The sequence below is a fragment of the Erythrolamprus reginae genome, chromosome 11, assembly GCF_031021105.1.
Source record: "Erythrolamprus reginae isolate rEryReg1 chromosome 11, rEryReg1.hap1, whole genome shotgun sequence".
Lineage (NCBI taxonomy): Eukaryota > Metazoa > Chordata > Lepidosauria > Squamata > Dipsadidae > Erythrolamprus > Erythrolamprus reginae.
Window position 1 is genome coordinate 12,674,954 of NC_091960.1, and position 17,398 is coordinate 12,692,351.

General features: G+C 44.4%; 1 protein-coding gene across 5 annotated transcripts in view; it reads right to left on the reverse strand.

The window, feature by feature from the left end:
- Positions 1 to 17,398, reverse strand: part of LOC139174007 (beta-1,4-galactosyltransferase 3-like) — a 46,062-nt gene that overhangs the window by 14,270 nt on the left and 14,394 nt on the right. For 3 of the 5 annotated variants that reach the window (XM_070764016.1, XM_070764019.1, XM_070764018.1), the window contains exon 2: positions 1,641 to 1,984. In XM_070764016.1, coding sequence (XP_070620117.1) covers positions 1,641 to 1,902 — 262 coding nt within the window. In that variant the 5' untranslated portion in view covers positions 1,903 to 1,984. Of the gene's footprint in view, positions 1 to 1,640; positions 1,988 to 17,398 lie in introns of all 5 variants that reach the window. The other 2 variants (XM_070764015.1, XM_070764020.1) reach the window with 2 other exon arrangements.

The following is a 17,398-nucleotide window of genomic DNA, read 5'->3' on the forward strand; positions in this document are numbered from 1 at the left end:
GCGAGCAGAGATGCGTTAGTCCGTTTCTTCCCTACTGCCCCATAGATCAGTGAACTAGAGCAGTGTTTTCGAAAGGTGGCAACTTTAAGATGGGTGGACTTCAACTCCCAGAATTCCTAGCCAACACACCAAGGAAGAAAATAGGTCAGGCTGTAGCAGTTTGAGGTTTGCTATCCTCTCTTTGAACCAGCAGACTCAAGGAGTGGCCCAGCGTGAAACATACGAGTGTCTGGGCTCTTTTTTTCTTATAAATAAGCCTTGCCCATATTCTATTCTGGGCCTGAAAAATAACCTGGGTCCAAGATAGAGAGCATAGAAGGGTGTGGGAGTCTCTTTAGGCATGTAAGAGTAATTCCAGCAGGGCGCTTCTCTGTGCAGGCTTCTTGTGGTCTTCTCATTTTGGCTGTGCTACCTGCCTCTCCCTCCACCTTCTTCTCCAACCTCCATACCTGCCCTTTCAACAAAGCAACCTTTAAACTAAGCCATCCAGGGGGTCTACAACCTTGGCAACTTGTGGACTTCAACTCCCAGAATTCCTCAGCCAGCTGAGGAATTCTGGGAGTTGAAATCCACAAGTTTTAAAGTTGCCAAGGTTAGAAAACCCTGGTCTAGAATGAGGGCTTATTTTCAAGGAAGTTGATGTTTTTGTCACACACTTAAGTCTCACCACAAAACTTGAATTCAAGTTGAATCCAAAGGTTATGACAGTGATGGCAAACCTTTTTTTTCCTCGGCTGCTGAAAGCGCATACGCACACACTATCACACCTGCGTGAGTGTCCACACCCGTATTTTAATGCCCGGGTAGGGGGAAATTGCCTTCCCTGCCCCCCACCCCCCCGGAGGCCCCCTGGAGGCCAGAAACAGCCCATTTCCCCACTTCTGGTGGGCCTAGTAGGCCTGTTTTTCACCCTCCCAACGGCTCCAGAGGCTTCCCTGGAGCCTGGGGAGGGCAAAAACATCCTCCCCCATCCCCCCGGAGGCCTTGTGGAAGTCAGAAATAATAATAATAATAATAATAATAATAATAATAATAATTATTATTATTATTATTATTATTATTATTATTATTATTTATTGGATTTGTATTGCCGTCCCTCTCCAGAGACTCGGCGCGACTAACAGCAATAATAAAACAGCATATAATAATAATAATCCAATACTAAAAACAGTTAAAAACCCATTATTATAAAAACCAAACATACATACAGACATACCATGCATAAAATTTTGTCTCAATTCCCCCATGCCTGGCGGCAGAGGTGGGTTTTAAGCAGCTTACGAAAGGCAAGAAGGGTGGGGGCAATTCTAATCTCTGGGGGGAGTTGGTTCCAGAGGGCCGGGGCTGCCACAGAGAAGGCTCTTCCCCTGGGTCCCGCCAAGCGGCATTGTTTAGTTGACGGCACCTGGAGAAGACCCACTCTGTGGGACCTAACTGGTCGCTGGGATTCGTGCCCTCCCAGAGCCTCTGTGAGAGCCAAAAATCAGCTGGTCAGTGCGCATGTGTATGCTGAAGCTAAACTAGGGCAATGGCTCGTGTGCCGGCAGATATGGTTCCACGTGCCACCTGTCGCACCATGCCATAGGTTCACCATCACTGGGTTATGAGAACTGATTATCGTAGCGTTCTGGTCCACTTACCCAGAAAAGGAGAGACTTCGGGGCAGAAGGGAAGATCCTCAGGGGGCAGAGGAGGCCGAGCAATCAGACTGAGGTTGGCGTAGACATCCCCTGGCAGTGATGTGTTGGAGAAGCCGTTCAGCATAGTCAAGGTGCCCCCTTTGCAAAAAATGCCTAAGAAATAAGCAACGCGTTTCCGGTAGCCTTCGCGATACAGCAGGGCCATCACCACCAGCTGCACTCCCAGGAAGAGCAGCAGGTAGCGGCCACGCATCTGTAGCATGGCGGCGCAGAGCCAAGATCATCTGTCCATGGTGCCCCTGGGCTGGAATGCGGGGAGAGCAATTGGGGAGGCGGAGGGGAACCTGCTGGGAAATGAAAAGAGGGAATGAGAGAGCTCACTTTCCAGAATCACCCGTTAAAAATGGCATCGTTTAAAGCAGTGCTTCCCAATCTTGGCTACTTGAAAATATTTGGACTTCAATTCCCAGAATTCCCCAGCCAGCGAATGCTGGCTGGGGAATTCTGGGAGTTGAAGTCCAGATATCTTCAAGTGGCCAAGGTTGGGAAACACTGGTTTAAAGAAACTAAAGATTGCTCCCTATTGAACCACTCTCAAATTTAAATATAAATTAATCATACACACACACACACACACACACACATCCATATAGCCATGTATCTCTAGCTCTCTATGTATGTCTATACAGTGGTACCTCTACTTAAGAACTTGCTTTGTTCCGTGACCAGGTTCTTAAGTAGAAACGTTCTTAGGTAGAAGCAATTTTTCCCATAGGAATCAATGTAAAAGCAAATAATGCGTGCAAACCCATTAGGAAAGAAATAAAAGCTCGGGATTTGGGTGGGAGGAGGAGGAAGAAGAAGAGGAGGAGGAGGACAGTCGCTGCCGAAGGAAGAAGGTGAGGTGAAGGGAATCAAAAAAATCCAAAACTTTAAGGCATAAAAAAAAAAAAAGAGGGACTCTGAGACAGTGTTCCCTCTAATTTTTTGGGGGGGGTAGGCGGAAAAGTATAGTGTCTGAGCGGCAGTCCCTTTGGGACTGGGCGGCACAGAAATATTAAATAAACAAATAAATAAATAAATAAATAAAAAATCCACCCTGTTTTGCCTCAGAGAATTTCAAAATAAAATACTGTACTGTGTGTCTATAACAGTGAGCTCATAATAGGGCAACTCTATCAATATCAAAATGCCACTTAAATAGTTGAGCTAGTTTCAAACTAGATTTTGATTTTCTTTCTCTCTTCCTTACTCCCATTCTTTTTCTTTCTCTTTTCCTTCCTCTCTTTTTTCTATCTGTTTCTCTCTCTTCCTCTCTCTCTCCTTCCCTCTCACTCTTTCCCTCTCGGCTTCTGGGCAGGTTTGGAAAACTCTGAGTTGATGATGATTTTTAAGTGAGCGATTGCTCACTGCTCAGCTTAGAGGGAACTATGCTCTGAGACAGCGCCCGGAGAAAGGAAAACGCTCCTTGTGCTTTGGGCTGCCCAGAGCAATGGGAGCATTTCTTTTCTCTGGGCACTGGCAGAGGTTTATTCCCTGTCCAAGCGCCCAGAGAAAGGAAAATGCTTCGTTCGCTCTGGACTACCAAAGCCTCCTTAAGCGGCACTGAAAGGCTCCTCTGACAGTCCAGAAAAGCCTGAGATGGCCGGGATTAAAAGGGGAATGGCAGGAAACTGGCCGGGCCTTCGTGCCACTCTCAAATTTCCTGGGAAATTTTTCCTGGCTCGGGTTCTTAACTAGAGGTAAAAAAGTCTTGAATACCCGGTTCTTATCTAGAAAAGTTCTTAAGTAGAGGCCTTCTTAGGTAGAGGTACCACTCTATATCTATATCTAATCTATACCTTATTTTTCAGACTATAAGACCCACCAAGATTTCAAAGAGGTAAGAAAGAAAGAAAAGGTTTTGTCCTCTTTGGCTCCAGGAGTAACTCTGCAAGGCTCCCAAACTCTCTGGGCGCCCCATTTTTGGGAAAAACCGATCCATTTTTGCAAAAAACAGGGCATGCAGAGGGCTGGGGCCTGAGTTAAGGCAATACCCCTCCCAATTTTTATGAAAAACAGCCAATTTTTTTCACAAAGTGACGGTGCTTTCGCTTTCCCCCAGCCCCTTGGAGCTCTCTGTGTTTTTGTGAAAAATGGGCCTGTTTGTTTTTTTCAAAATTGGGGTGTGCAGATAATTTGGGAAGCTGGAGGGCATTTTTGCTTTCCCTCAGCCTCCCCCCCCCCAAAGCACTCTGCACACCTCCTAAAATCTCTGCACACCCCATTTTTTGCAAGAAACAGGCCTATTTTTCACAACAATAGGACGTGGTGCAATGCTCCTGGAGGCCAAAAATGGCTGTATTCAGTGTATAAGATGCACCGACATTTCTACCCTCTTTTAGGTAATCTATATCTAATCTATATCTAAATGTAATCTATATTAAATCTAATTTACATATCTAATTTCTCTATCTCTCTACCTATATCTATCTCTAATCTATCTCTATTCCTGTCCATCCATCCATCAGTCCGTCTATCTATCTATCTATCTATCCATCCATCCATCCATCCATCCATCCATCCATCCATCCATCCATCAATCAATCAATCATAATTCTCCCTGTATGATTGGGGCCTTGACAAGACAAAGGGGTTTGTGTGGTTAAATGAGGCATTCGACAAGCAAAGCATAATTTTCAAGAACCTCCTGCCCCACTGCCTGAAAAGTTTTCAATCAGTGTGTACTACCTGCTTTGACATATGCCAGTGAAACATGGACATTAACCTTACAATCAATAGAAAAGCTACGAGTGGCCTCAAAGAGCAATGGAAAGTAAATTCTCGGCATCATAAGACACGTAGTTTAGAGAGCAAATGATGGTATATAATTTCATCAAGAGAGTAAACAAATGGAAATTGGCTGGTCACATATTTATTTATTTATTTTATTTATTTATTTATTGGATTTGTATGCCGCCCCTCTCCGGAGACTCGGGGCGGCTAACAGCAATAATAAGACAGCATATAATAATAATCCAATACTAAAAACAATTAAAAACCCATTATAATAAAAACCAAACAGACATACAGACATACCATGCATAAAATTGTAAAGGCCTAGGGGGAAAGATTATCTTAATTCCCCCATGCCTGGCGGCAGAGGTGGGTTTTAAGTAGCTTACGAAAGGCAAGGAGGGTGGGGGGAAATTCTAATCTCTGGGGGGAGTTGGTTCCAGAGGGCCGGGGCCACCACAGAGAAGGCTCTTCCCCTGGGTCCCACCAAGCGGCATTGTTTAGTTGATGGGACCCAGAGAAGACCCACTCTGTGGGACCTAACTGGTCGTTGGGATTCGTGCAGCAGAAGGTGGTCCCGGAGATAATCACATAGCAAGAAGAAGTGACGGCAGGTGTGTCAGGATTAGCAATCCTGGATGATATTTCATTGCATTACCATAGAAGTAAAAAGTAGAATAGAAGCACGCTAATGCTGAGTCATTGAGTGTGAACTGCAACGTGATTGGGCCAGAGCATCATAAGATGCAAATCAACTTCATTATGATTTTGTGGTTGTTTGCTGTTGATAGTGGTGGTTATTAGTTGGCTGGCTGGAGCAGTTTGAGCGTGAGTTAGATATTGAGTAGAGTAGTGATACGAAGAAACCTGGATTGGTTTAGTATCTACTAGAAACCTCGATTGGTTTAATATCTACTTGTAACCTGGATTGATTGAATATCTACTTGTAAGTAAGCTGAATATAGCTAATGTAAAGTTCCTGTATATTGAAGACTGAAGATATTTTGCACTGAAGAGTAAACTATTGTTTTCTACAAACGAGTCTTTTGTCATTTATCTGGTTCATTAATTGCCACAATATATTCTGAAACCTTATCTAGTCCTCCTGTGTTACTCTGCATATATATCTGGACAAGGTGAACCCTAACCCTAACCCATTTGATAAAAAGCACGCATGACAACAGACCTAAAACAAAATGGATCAACAACACAAGCAGGTATTGCAGGCCCCAATTGGCCAAAGAAAACTCAGGACCATATTGGTTGGAAATATGTGGAAGAAGAGGCGTTCATCCTGCAATGGTTAAAATGAGGATGATGATATATTGTAATTAAGCATCTGTTATGAGAGGCATCCTCACTTCAAAGAACGGAAAGCCTTGGTCAGAAGATATGACTGCACCATATGCTTGCATCACCACAACAACAGATTCCTCCTTCCACCTACCAGTTCATTTTTCTTAGGAGAAAATCTGTGGAGATTCGATCATTTCATTGCCTTCTTTAACTGGCCCTAGATAAAACCCCGGATTTGTATCAGACACCTACTCCAGTTTGGACTTCAACTGTAAAATGTTCTTTATCCTGCGGTTCCTATCCTTGGGGTTCATGCTGCAATCTCAGTCCGTCCTCAGAAGAGCTGTAAGATGTTACCCATGAGATGAAATCTCCTTGAGCACGCTCATGGGAAGAAGCAAGTGCATGGCTGAAGTGTCTTCCTGTTTTGTCAAACGCAAAATGCCCACAGGAAAAGAGAGGAGTATGGAAATGGATAGGCAAACACAGGATTGCAAATATGTGCTCCAAAGAGGGGGCAAAGGCGGCTAAATGGCAGAGGAACAGAGAACCTGGGTTCTTTTGGGGTGGTATTTCCTAGCACCTGTTGTGGTTAGCTCTGGCCCAGCTCCTGCCCCAAGGAATGTGCAGGGGGATGTGGGAGAAACATCCACATGCCGCAGGCCTGTTTTGCTCCCGATGGAATCTGCCGTCAAAGCCTCCTCTGACCAAGGAAGCGTGAGTGACAGGGAAGAGGGGAGTTTGGCAGACAGCCCAAGAGGAGATCGATCATCTGTATCATCCTTGGATTCTGAACAAGAATTAATGACACATCCACGCATGCGTAGAGTGATGCATAGGAGACAACAACTGAAGGATTATTACAAGAGAAAATGAGGCCACCTGTGGCTGGGTGGGGCTGCTGTAATTAGTGCTACAGATAAAAAGAACAGCGTGCTGGTTTAGCCTTGTGGCAGTTTATCTGATTCATTGTTTCGTCAAGATCGTGGTTTCTGTGCTGTTCAAGATTGTGTGTGGACTCTCTGGACTTTAGAATTGGACTCAATTTCCCAGTTATTGGGTGAGCAATTGGATTGCATTTAACTTGTGCCTTGTGTGTACCAGAAAATCCCTTTGACATTTAAAAAGGGAGCTGTTTCTGTTTTTCTGTTTATAAAAACTTTTGGGTTTTCCTTTTATCGTGTGGTGTGTGTCTTCCTGGACTAATTACCCTGTAATTACGGGCAGTTGAAACACGCCGGCAGAACAGCGCCTTACTTTGTGCTGTCTAATTTCTAATTTCTAATTTCTAGATTCTATCATATCTCAAGACCTAAAATGGTCACCTAACATCAAACACGTCATCAAAAAAGCACAACAAAGAATGTTGTTTTTGCATCAACTCAGGAAGCTCAAACTGCCCAATAGAGCTGCTGATACAGTTCTATAGAGGAATCATGGAGTCTGTCATCTGCACCTCTATAACTGCCTGGTTTGGTTCTGCAACCCAACAAGACCGACCCAGATTTCAGAGGAGAATCAGAAGTGCAGAAAAAACAATTGCTGCCAATCTGCCTTCTATTGACCATCTGTATACTGCACGAGTCAAAAAGAGGGCGGGGAAAATATTTACTGACCCCTCACATCCTGGACACAAACTGCTTCAACTCCTACCCTCAAAACGTCGCTACAGAGCACTGCACACCAAGACAACTAGATACAAGAACAGTTTTTTCCCCAAACGCCATCACTCTGCTAAATAATTCCCTCAACACTGTCAAACTATTTACTAAGTCTACACCTCTATTACTACTAGTTTTTTTCCCATCATTCCTATCACCCATTTCCTTCCACTTATGACTGTAACTTGCTGCTTGTATCCTTAAGATTTTTATTAATATTGATTGTTTCTTCATTGCTTATTTGACCCCTTTGACAATCATTAAGTGTGGTACCTCATGATTCTTGACAAATGTATCTTTTTCTTTTATGTACACTGAGAGCCTATGAACCAAAGACAAATTCCTTGTGTGTCTAATCACACTTTATTTATTTATTTATTTGACTTCTATGCCGTCCAATCCCGAAGGACTCAGGGCGGCTTACAACAATAATAAAAATACAATATAAATAGATACAAAGGGATAAAAAGAAGTCGAACATTATCTAAAACTAAAACATTATCTAAAACTAAAACTCCATAAAAAGTTATTAAAAAGGGACAGCCACAGTCATACACATGCACACCATTCATAGAGTTGGCCATCAAGGATGTAAATTTATGGTCCCCAGGCCTGCCAGTAAAGCCAGGTCTTCGTGGCCTTACGAAAGGCCACTTGGCCAATAAAGAATTCTATCTTCTGTCTATCTACACTTGTTTCCTTCTGGAGTTCCCCAAATTGCAGTTTGGGGTTCTTTAGGACAGGGGTGTCAAACTCAAGGCCCAGGGGCCAGATCCAGCCCGTGGGATGCTTGGATAGGCGGGGCTGCCCTGGAAACAAGGAAGGACCAACCTGCTATGCCTCTGTTAGTGAAAATGGAGCTCAGGTGGGCCTCCTACGACCCTCCAGAGTTCTGTTTTTGCTGCCAGAGGGATGCAGGAGGCAGTTGCAGCTGAAAACGAAGCCCAGGAGCCCGTTTTTGCTGGCAGAGCAGTTGGGGTCTCCCAGGCTCCCCCACTCCACCCCGGCCCCCTGAGGTCAAACACAACCCTCAATGAAGTCAAGTTTGACACCCCTGCTTTAGGATGAATACCTTCCCTGCAAAGCTCTTAACGTTAATCTTTGCTTCCCCAGTTGCAAGAGCCCAGGGACACGACAAGGTTTCTACTGGATTGCAACACAGGAGGGCAAATTCCTTGGCTGCCAGCATTGTTTTCCTGTTCAGCCCAAAGAGGCCCACTACGATTGCATGGTTACACCTACTCTACTGGACACACCAGGCATCTTGACATCATGCCCAGTTTGCAACCACTAAGAAGGAACAAGGAAATGGCAGGAAAGATTTCTAAGTAAGACGTCAAAGGATTATGTGGGGAGCAATGAGTATGACTAAAGGGCTTTGTTCTCTTAGAGGAATATTACCTATAGAAAGTGTTTGCTATAGAAAGCTTGTCAGCTGTTTTGAAATCTCTCACACAACTCCTGACTCTAAACCTCTATTAAGAAAGCAGCTGTGTTCCAAACTTGGCATGCGAAGAAACTTCTTTAATTGCAACAAGATCCTTTTTCATCTTCAAAATAATAATAATAATAATAATAATAATAATAATAATTATTATTATTATTATTATTATTATTATTATTAATTAGATTTGTATGCCGCCCCTCTCCGGAGAATCGGAGCGGCTCACAACAATAACAACAACGTGACAAATCCAATATGTTTAAAAAACATCTAAAAACCCATTATTTAAAACCATGCAATACAATCATACCATACATAAACAATATAAGCCCAAGGGTATCTCAGTTTCCACATGCCTGGCGACATAGAGGGATCTTCAGTAACTTACGAAAGGCAAGGAGGGTGGGGGTAGTTCTAATCTCCATGGGGAGTTGATTCCAGAGAGCCAGGGCCGCCACAGAGAAGGCTCTTCCCCTGGGGCCTGCCAGACGACATTGTTTAGTTGACGGGACCCAGAGAAGGCCAACTTTGTGGGACCTTATCGGTCGGTGGGATTCGTGCGGCAGAAGACGGTTCCGAAGGTATTCTGGTCCGATGCCATGTAGGGCTTTATAGGTCATTACCAACACTTTGAATTGTGACCGGAAACTGATCAGCAACCAGTTCAGGCCGCAGAGTGTTGGAAAGACATAGGAATATCTAGGGAGCCCCATGATAGCTCTTGTGGCTGCGTTCTGCACGATCTGGAGTTTTCAAACACTCTTCAAAGGTAGTCCCATGTAGAGAGCATTGCAGTAGTCAAACCTCGAGGTGATGAGGGCATGAGCGACTGTGAGCAATGACTCCCTGTCCAAATAGGGTCACAACTGGTGCAGCAGGTGAACCTGTGCAAAGGCCCTTCTCGCCACAGCCGAAAGATGGTGCTCTAATGTTAGCTGTGGATCAAGGAGGACGCCCAAGTTGCGAACCCTCTCCGAGGGGATCAAAGATTCCCCCCCCCCAGGGTAATGGACAGACAGATGGGATTGTCCTTGTGAGGCAAAACCCACAGCCACTCCGTCTTGTCAGAGTTGAGTTTGAGCCTGTTGACACCCATCCAGACCCTAACAGCCTCCAGGCACCGGCACATCACTTCCACTGCTTCAATGACTGGACATGGGGTGGATATGTATAACTGGGTATCATATTGATGATACCTCACCCCATGCCCTTGGATGATCTACACCAAGGGGTTCCATGTAGATATTAAAAAGTAGGGGGGAGAGGACTATTTTAAAAAGCATAAACTGATGTTACAGTTGGTATGCAAATACAGAAAATTATTTGCTTCTAATTAAGGTATGTACTGTACATTAAGAAAACTAAGATTATGGCACCCGGCCCTCTCAATTCATGGCAAGCAGATGGGAAAGAAATGGAGGTAATGACAGATTTTATTTTCCTGGACTCCAAGATCACCGTAGATAGGGACTACAACAAAGAAATTAAAAGACGCTTTCTCCTGGGGAGGAAAACCATGGCAAATCTAGACAGCATAATAAAAAAGCAGAGACATCACCCTACCAACAAAAGTGCCTATAGTCAAGGCTATGGTTTTCCCAGTTGCAATATATGGATGTAAAAGTTGAACTGTAAGAAAGACTTAGCAGTGAAAAAATGGAGGCCTTTGAACTATGATGCTGGAGAAGAGTCCTGTGAGTCCCTTGGACTACAAGGCAATCAAACTGGTCAGTCCTAGAGATCAACCCTGACTGAAGATGAAACTCGAATACTTTGGCCACCTGATGAGGACTCACTGGAGAAGAGCCTAATGCTGGGAACAATTGAGGGCAAAAGAAGGAAGGGACGACAGAGAAAATGAGGTGGCTGGATGGAGTCACTGAAGCAGCTTAAATGGACTCCGGGTGTTGATAGAGGACAGCAAGGCCTGGAGGAACGTTGTGCATGGGGTCCTGATGGGTTGGACACGACTTTGCAACTAACAACAGCAAATACTGAATGTTCTGCCGGCGTGTCTCAACCGCCCGTAATTACAGGGTAATTAGTCCAGGAAGACACACACCACATGATAAAAGGAAAACTCAAAAGTTTTTATAAACAGAAAAACAGAAACAGCTCCCTTTTTAAATGTCAAAGGGATTTTCTGGTACACACAAGGCACAGGTTAAATGCAGTCCAATTGCTCACCCAATAACTGGGAAATTGAGTCCAATTCTAAAGTCCAGAGAGTCCACACACACACAATCCTGAACAGCAAAAACCACGATCTTGATGAAACAATCAGATAAACTGCCATGAGGCTAAAACACCAGGCTGCACTTTTATCTGTAGCACTAATTACAGCAGCCCCACCCAACCACAGGTGGCCTCATTTTCTCTTGTAATAATCCTTCAGTTGTTGTCTCCTATGCATCACTCTACGCAAGCGTGGATGTGTCATTAATTCTTGTTCAGAATCCAGGGATGATACAGATGACTGATCTCCTCCTGGGCTGTCTGCCAAACTCCCCTCTTCCCTGTCACTCACGCTTCCTTGGTCAGAGGAGACTTCGTCGGCAGATTCTACTGGGAGCAAAACAGGCCTGCGGCATGTGGATGTCTCCCCCACATCCACCTCCACATTCCTTGGGGCAGGAGATGAGCCAGAGCTAACCCCAACAAGTATATATGTATTACATATCATTTTTCAGCTTATAATAGGAAAATAGGAAAATTAGGGAACAGTAGCTTTTCATTTATTAACTATTTATTGGCAGTTGAGATAAATATTAACCTGCCTGTGTCCTATGTGTCAAGCCATTTGGAACATAAATGCAACATAAATTCCACTTTCACATACATCCTTTTGGAAACTGCAATTCCACTACTTGAGGTTGGGTAGTTAATGAATAATTCTTGGAGCCTAAATTGCTGTCAAGTATGTTGGGTGAAAAAGATCACTTCAGATCCTGCAGGGATGTGATTTTTTTCCTTTTTTCTTCCTCTCTCCCTCTCCCTCTCTTCCCCCCTTCCCTCTCTCCTATATGTAATCTTGGTTTATGCCCCACAAAAAAGAATGGAGGGTTGTAGCTGGGTACTGACATGCAAAATTTTGAGCCTCCAGTGTTTTTGCAAGATCTATTCAACTTTGCACTGTGCCCTGACATTGCTTCCTGCCTACAGCACAGTGAAATCCCTAATCCAGTGTTTCCCAATCTATTTGGACAGGGAGTCATTGCTCACAGTCACTCATGCCCTCATCACCTCGAGGTTCGACAACTGTAACGCTCTCTACATGGGGCTACCTTTGAAAAGTATTCGGAAACTTCAGATCGTGCAGAACGCGGCCGCGAGAGCCATCGTGGGGCTTCCCAGATTCGCCCACGTTTCTACAACACTCCGTGGCCTGCACTGGTTGCCGATCAGTTTCCGGTCACAATTCAAAGTGTTGGTTATGACCTTTAAAGCCCTACATGGCCTTGGACCAGAGTACCTCCGGAACTGCCTGCTACCACACAAATCCCAGTGACCGAGTTGGCCTTCTCCGGGTCCCGTCGACTAAACAATGTTGTTTGGCGGGCCCCAGGGGAAGAGCCTTCTCTGTGGCGGCCCTGGCCCTCTGGAATCAACTCCCCTCGGAGATTAGAACTGCCCCCACCCTCCTTGTCTTTCGTAAGCTACTCAAGACCCACCTATATCGCCAGGCATGGGGGAACTGAGACACCTTCCCCAGGCTTGTATACTTTATGTTTGGCATGTATGTGTTGTTTGGTTTTAAATGATAGGGTTTTATATGTCTTTTTCTCTTTTAATATTAGATTTGTTCCACTGTAACATTGCTTTTATTATTGTTGTGAGCCGCCCCGAATCTTCAGAGAGGGGCGGCATACAAATCTAATAAATTATTATTATTATTATTATTATTATTATTATTATTATTATTGGCAACTTGAAGATATTTGGAATTCTGGGAGTTGAAGTCCAAATATCTTCAAGTTGCCAAGGTTGGGAAACACTGCCCTAATCCACTCTTTCAAAAGCAGAGGAAGGAAAAGAACAGGATACAAGCAAGCCAATACGAGCCGGGGTGGCGCAGCAGGTAGAGTGCAGTAATGCAGGCCACTGAAGCTGACTGTAGATCTGAAGGTCAGCAGTTCAAATCTCATCACCGGCTCAAGGTTGACTCAGCCTTCCATCCTTCCGAGGTGGGTAAAATGAGGACCCAGATTGTGGGGGCAATAGGGCTGGCTCTGTTAAAAAAGTGCTATTGCTAACATGTTGTAAGCCGCCCTGAGTCTAAGGAGAAGGGCGGCATAAAAATCGAATAAATAAATAAATAAATAAATTGAATTGAATAAATAAATAAGGCAATGCCGGTCAGCAAAGCCAGCGATGAACAGCTACAAATCAGATAATGCTCCTTTGCTGCCTCTAACACAAGGTGAGGCTGCTGATAAAAGAAAAAAATAAAGTCTCCTTTAAGTCAATTAAACTGATCAATGTTTGATGAAGATGATCTCAGCACTATCGCTGAAAGAGAACATACCTAAGAGAAACCCTGAGATTTGGGGGGAAACAACCCTCAACGTTGGAAAAATCTTCTTCTTCTTCTTCCCCTTTCACAACAGATACCGTGTTTCCCCGAAAGTAAGACAGTGTCTTACTTTCTTTTTACCCCCAAAAGCCCCACTACGTCTTACTTTCGGGGTATGTCTTACATTGGAAAAAAATTGAAAGGGTCGCGTTCCCGAAGGCATCTCCCCAGAGTCCAGAAGGGCAGCCGCGGGACAGGAGCCTCGTGAGCCCTTTTCCAAGTTCAACCTCAGGGCTCCAAGCGGCGTGCACGCGTGGAGCCGCAGACGCGTGTCGGGGAAGCGTGTGTCTGGAGGGGAGGCTCTGCGCAGTTGGGCAGCCCCACCTGCCTGCCGGAAAGGAGGCGGGCGAAGGAGGGCGCAGCTCCGGCCGCTCGCCTTGGAGCCGGTCGGCCTCGCTGGCCGCTTGCAGCCGAGCCTCGGCAGGACTCGGTTGCTGGGACGAGCGCCTTCGCTGCAAGCCGCCGCCCGCTCGGCTCGCTTCGGACCAGCGCCGTCCTTCGCTTTGCCAAGCCGGGGAAGAGGCGGTGGCGCCGCGGCGAGGCGAAGGCGAGGGGTGCGCGGGGAGCTTGGAAGCGACGTCATCGGGCTCCCCCCCCGGCAATACCCCCGTGTTTCCCCGAAAGTAAGACATATGTCTTACTTTCGGGGTACGGCTTATATTAGCCGACCCCCCTGAAACCCCCGATACGTCTTACAATCGGGGGTGTCTTACTATCGGGGAAACAGGGTAATATGATTTTGATTTTGAATATTTTGATCCTTTGCCTTATGAAGGCAATGAACTGTGTTCCTTCCTTTCCATGAAGGAATGAAATCCAATACTTGTGGCACTGAATTCCTGTTATTGCTGCAAGCTCCCAGCAAATTTCTCATCCTATAATATCACATCCAAAAACAATTAAGTGTACTATCAGGCATTTATTGCAAGCCCGTGTTGGACTTTGGTGTGGAATTTATAATGGCCTGATAAAATGCGTTGATCTTTATGACATAAAACCGATCATTTCTCGCAATTAAACAAGAGGTAGCTCATTAAGTGGTAATAAATTAATAAAGTCCCAAGCTGAGAAAAAGGCTTGAGAAAATACTCCGTGGATGCTAACTTCCTGATCCCAACCTTATTTCCCCAATCTTCCTCCCACTTCTCTCCAAACACGCAGCCACCAATAGAACTGTCACAATATATAGAGCTCCTTGAAAACCCCTTTACCCACTTTCTATTGTTCCTCTTCCTCTCCTTCACCATGATTTGTCAGAGTTTTCCTGGGATCTCCACCAGCACATCAATCCAACAACCATCAAAAGAGTGTCCAGAATATTGGCCAGCCCTGCTAAAGACATCTTATTCCTTGAACTTACATTCATTCATTCATTCATTCATTCATTCATTCATTCATTCATTCAGGGCGGGTAAAATATTTACTGACCCCTCACATCCTGGACACAAATTGTTTCAACTCCTACCCTCAAAACGTCGCTACAGAGCACTGCACACCAAGACAACTAGACACAAGAACAGTTTTTTCCCGAACGCCATCACTCTACTAAACAAATAATTCCCTCAACACTGTCAGACTTTCTACTAAATCTGCACTTCTATTCTACTAGTTTTCCTCATCATTCCTATCACCCATTTCCTCCCATGTTGACTGTATGACTGTAACTTGTTGCGTATATCCTAAGATTTTTATTAATATTGCTTCTTCATTGCTTATTTGACCCCTATGACAATCATTAAGTGTTGTACCACATGATTCTTGACAAATGTATATTTTATTTTATGTACGTTGAGAGCATATGCACCAAGACAAATTCCTTGTGTGTCCAATCACACTTGGCCAATAAAATTCTATTCTATTCTATTCTATTCTTATTTATTTATTTAGATTTGTATGCCGCCCCTCTCCGCAGACTCGGGGCGGTTCACAACAAGATACAACAATTCATGACAAATCCAAATAAATTTAAAATATTTAAAAAGATTTAAAAAGAACCCCATTTACTAGCAAACACACACACAAACATACCATGCATAAATTGTACATGCCCGGGGGAGGTGTTTCAGTTCCCCCATGCCTAACGGCAAAGGTTGGTTTTAAGGAGTTTACGGAAGGCAGGGAGAGTAGGGGCAGTTCTAATCTCTGGGGGGAGTTGGTTCCAGAGAGTCGGGGCCGCCACAGAGAAGGCTCTTCCCCTGGGACCCGCCAACTGACATTGTTTAGTTGACGGGACCCGGAGAAGGCCCACTCTGTGGGACCTAATCGGTCGCTGGGATTCGTGCGGCAGAAGGCGGTCTCGGAGGTATTCTGGTCCAGTGCCATGAAGGGCTTTAAAGGTCATAACCAACATTCTGAGTCTCCAAGTAGAGGTAATACAGTGTTCCCTCAATTTTCACGGGGGATGCGTTCTGAGACCGCCCGCGAAAGTCGAATTTCCGCGAAGTAGAGATGCGGAAGTAAATACACTATTTTTGGCTATGAACAGTATCATAAGCCTTCCCTTAACACTTTAAACCCCTAAAGTGCAATTTCCCATTCCCTTAGCAGCCATTTAGGTCATTACTCACCATGTTTATTTATTAGTTTATTAAAATAAATATTTATTAAAGTCGGATGAAAGTTTGGCGATGACATATGACGTCATCGGGCGGGAAAAACCGTGGTATAGGGAAAAAACCCGCAAAGTATTTTTTAATTAATATTTTTGAAAAACCGTGGTATAGACTTTTCGCGAAGTTCGAACCCGCGAAAATCGAGGGAACACTGCATTGGAAAAAGACTAATATGGAGCGGTGGGGGGAGGCGAGTCTTCAGGGATAAGGTTGCCCTCTGGGGATTGCCCAACCCTAACTGTCTTCTTTAATCAGTCACTAAGAAAGAATGAACTCAAAAGCGTAAAATTAAGACTGCTTGACAAATAGCCCTTCCCAGTTCTTTCATATTTCTTCACGTCAAACACATCATTATTAAGGAATGAAAATTGCAAAATAAGAGATTTTTTTACTAGCTGGGACAACCTCTGATCCCCTCCCACTAGCAGAGGAACACGATCTTGAAGAACCCAGCTCCTAAAGGCTAGGCCAAGAGTACCCTTCTTATAATTTCCTTAATGATCATGTTATGATCATAATATGCAACTCAATCTGAATCTTATGGGAAAAGCCATTCTGCTTGAGATTTGGCTAATCCCCCTAGGAATGTTTTAAGGTTACTTTTTTGCTATGAGAGGCTTTATTTTTGTTTGGCAAGACTTCCTAAAGCATTGAGAGCAGGAGGAGGCAGGGAGATCAACCAAGTGGTAGCCACTCATGGTTTGTATGTGGGTTGTATATCTCCAGCACCTTTGTAGGGGGGGACATGTTACTCTATGGCACCGATTCCCAAACTACGGCCCGGGGGCCGGATGCGGCCCACTGAGGCAATTTATCCGGCCCGCGGCAGCCCACGAGATTTTATCAATAGATATAATAAGCTCCCGAATCTCCTGTCAACTCACCACGGTCTGCTGCTGAGTGAGGAGAAGGTACAGAGGCAAGGGGCGGGGAGGATAGGAGCGAGATAGAGAGAGAGGGAGAGGGAGAAAGAGGGAGAGATACAAAGAGGGAGAGAGAAAGAGAATGAGAGAAAGAAAGAGAAAGAGAGAGAGGGACAGAGAAAGAAAGAGGGAGAGATAGAGAGGAAGAGAGAAAGGGGGATAGATGGAAAGAGTGAGAGAGAGAGAGAAAAGAGAAAAATGAGAAAATGATGGAGAGAAAACGAGGGAGAGGAAAATGAAACAAATGAGAGAGAAGGAAGAAAAGAGAGAGGGAAGAGAGAAATGGAGAGGAAGGAGGGAGGGAAGGAAGGAGAAATGGAGGGAGTTTGTTGATTTAAGTTTAAATTTACTTGTTAATAAAGAAGTATAAATTACTTTATTACTTAATTATTTAATTACTTCTTTATTTTAAATATTGTATTTGTTCCCATTTTGTTTTTTACTTTAAATAAGATTTGTGCAGTGTGCATAGGG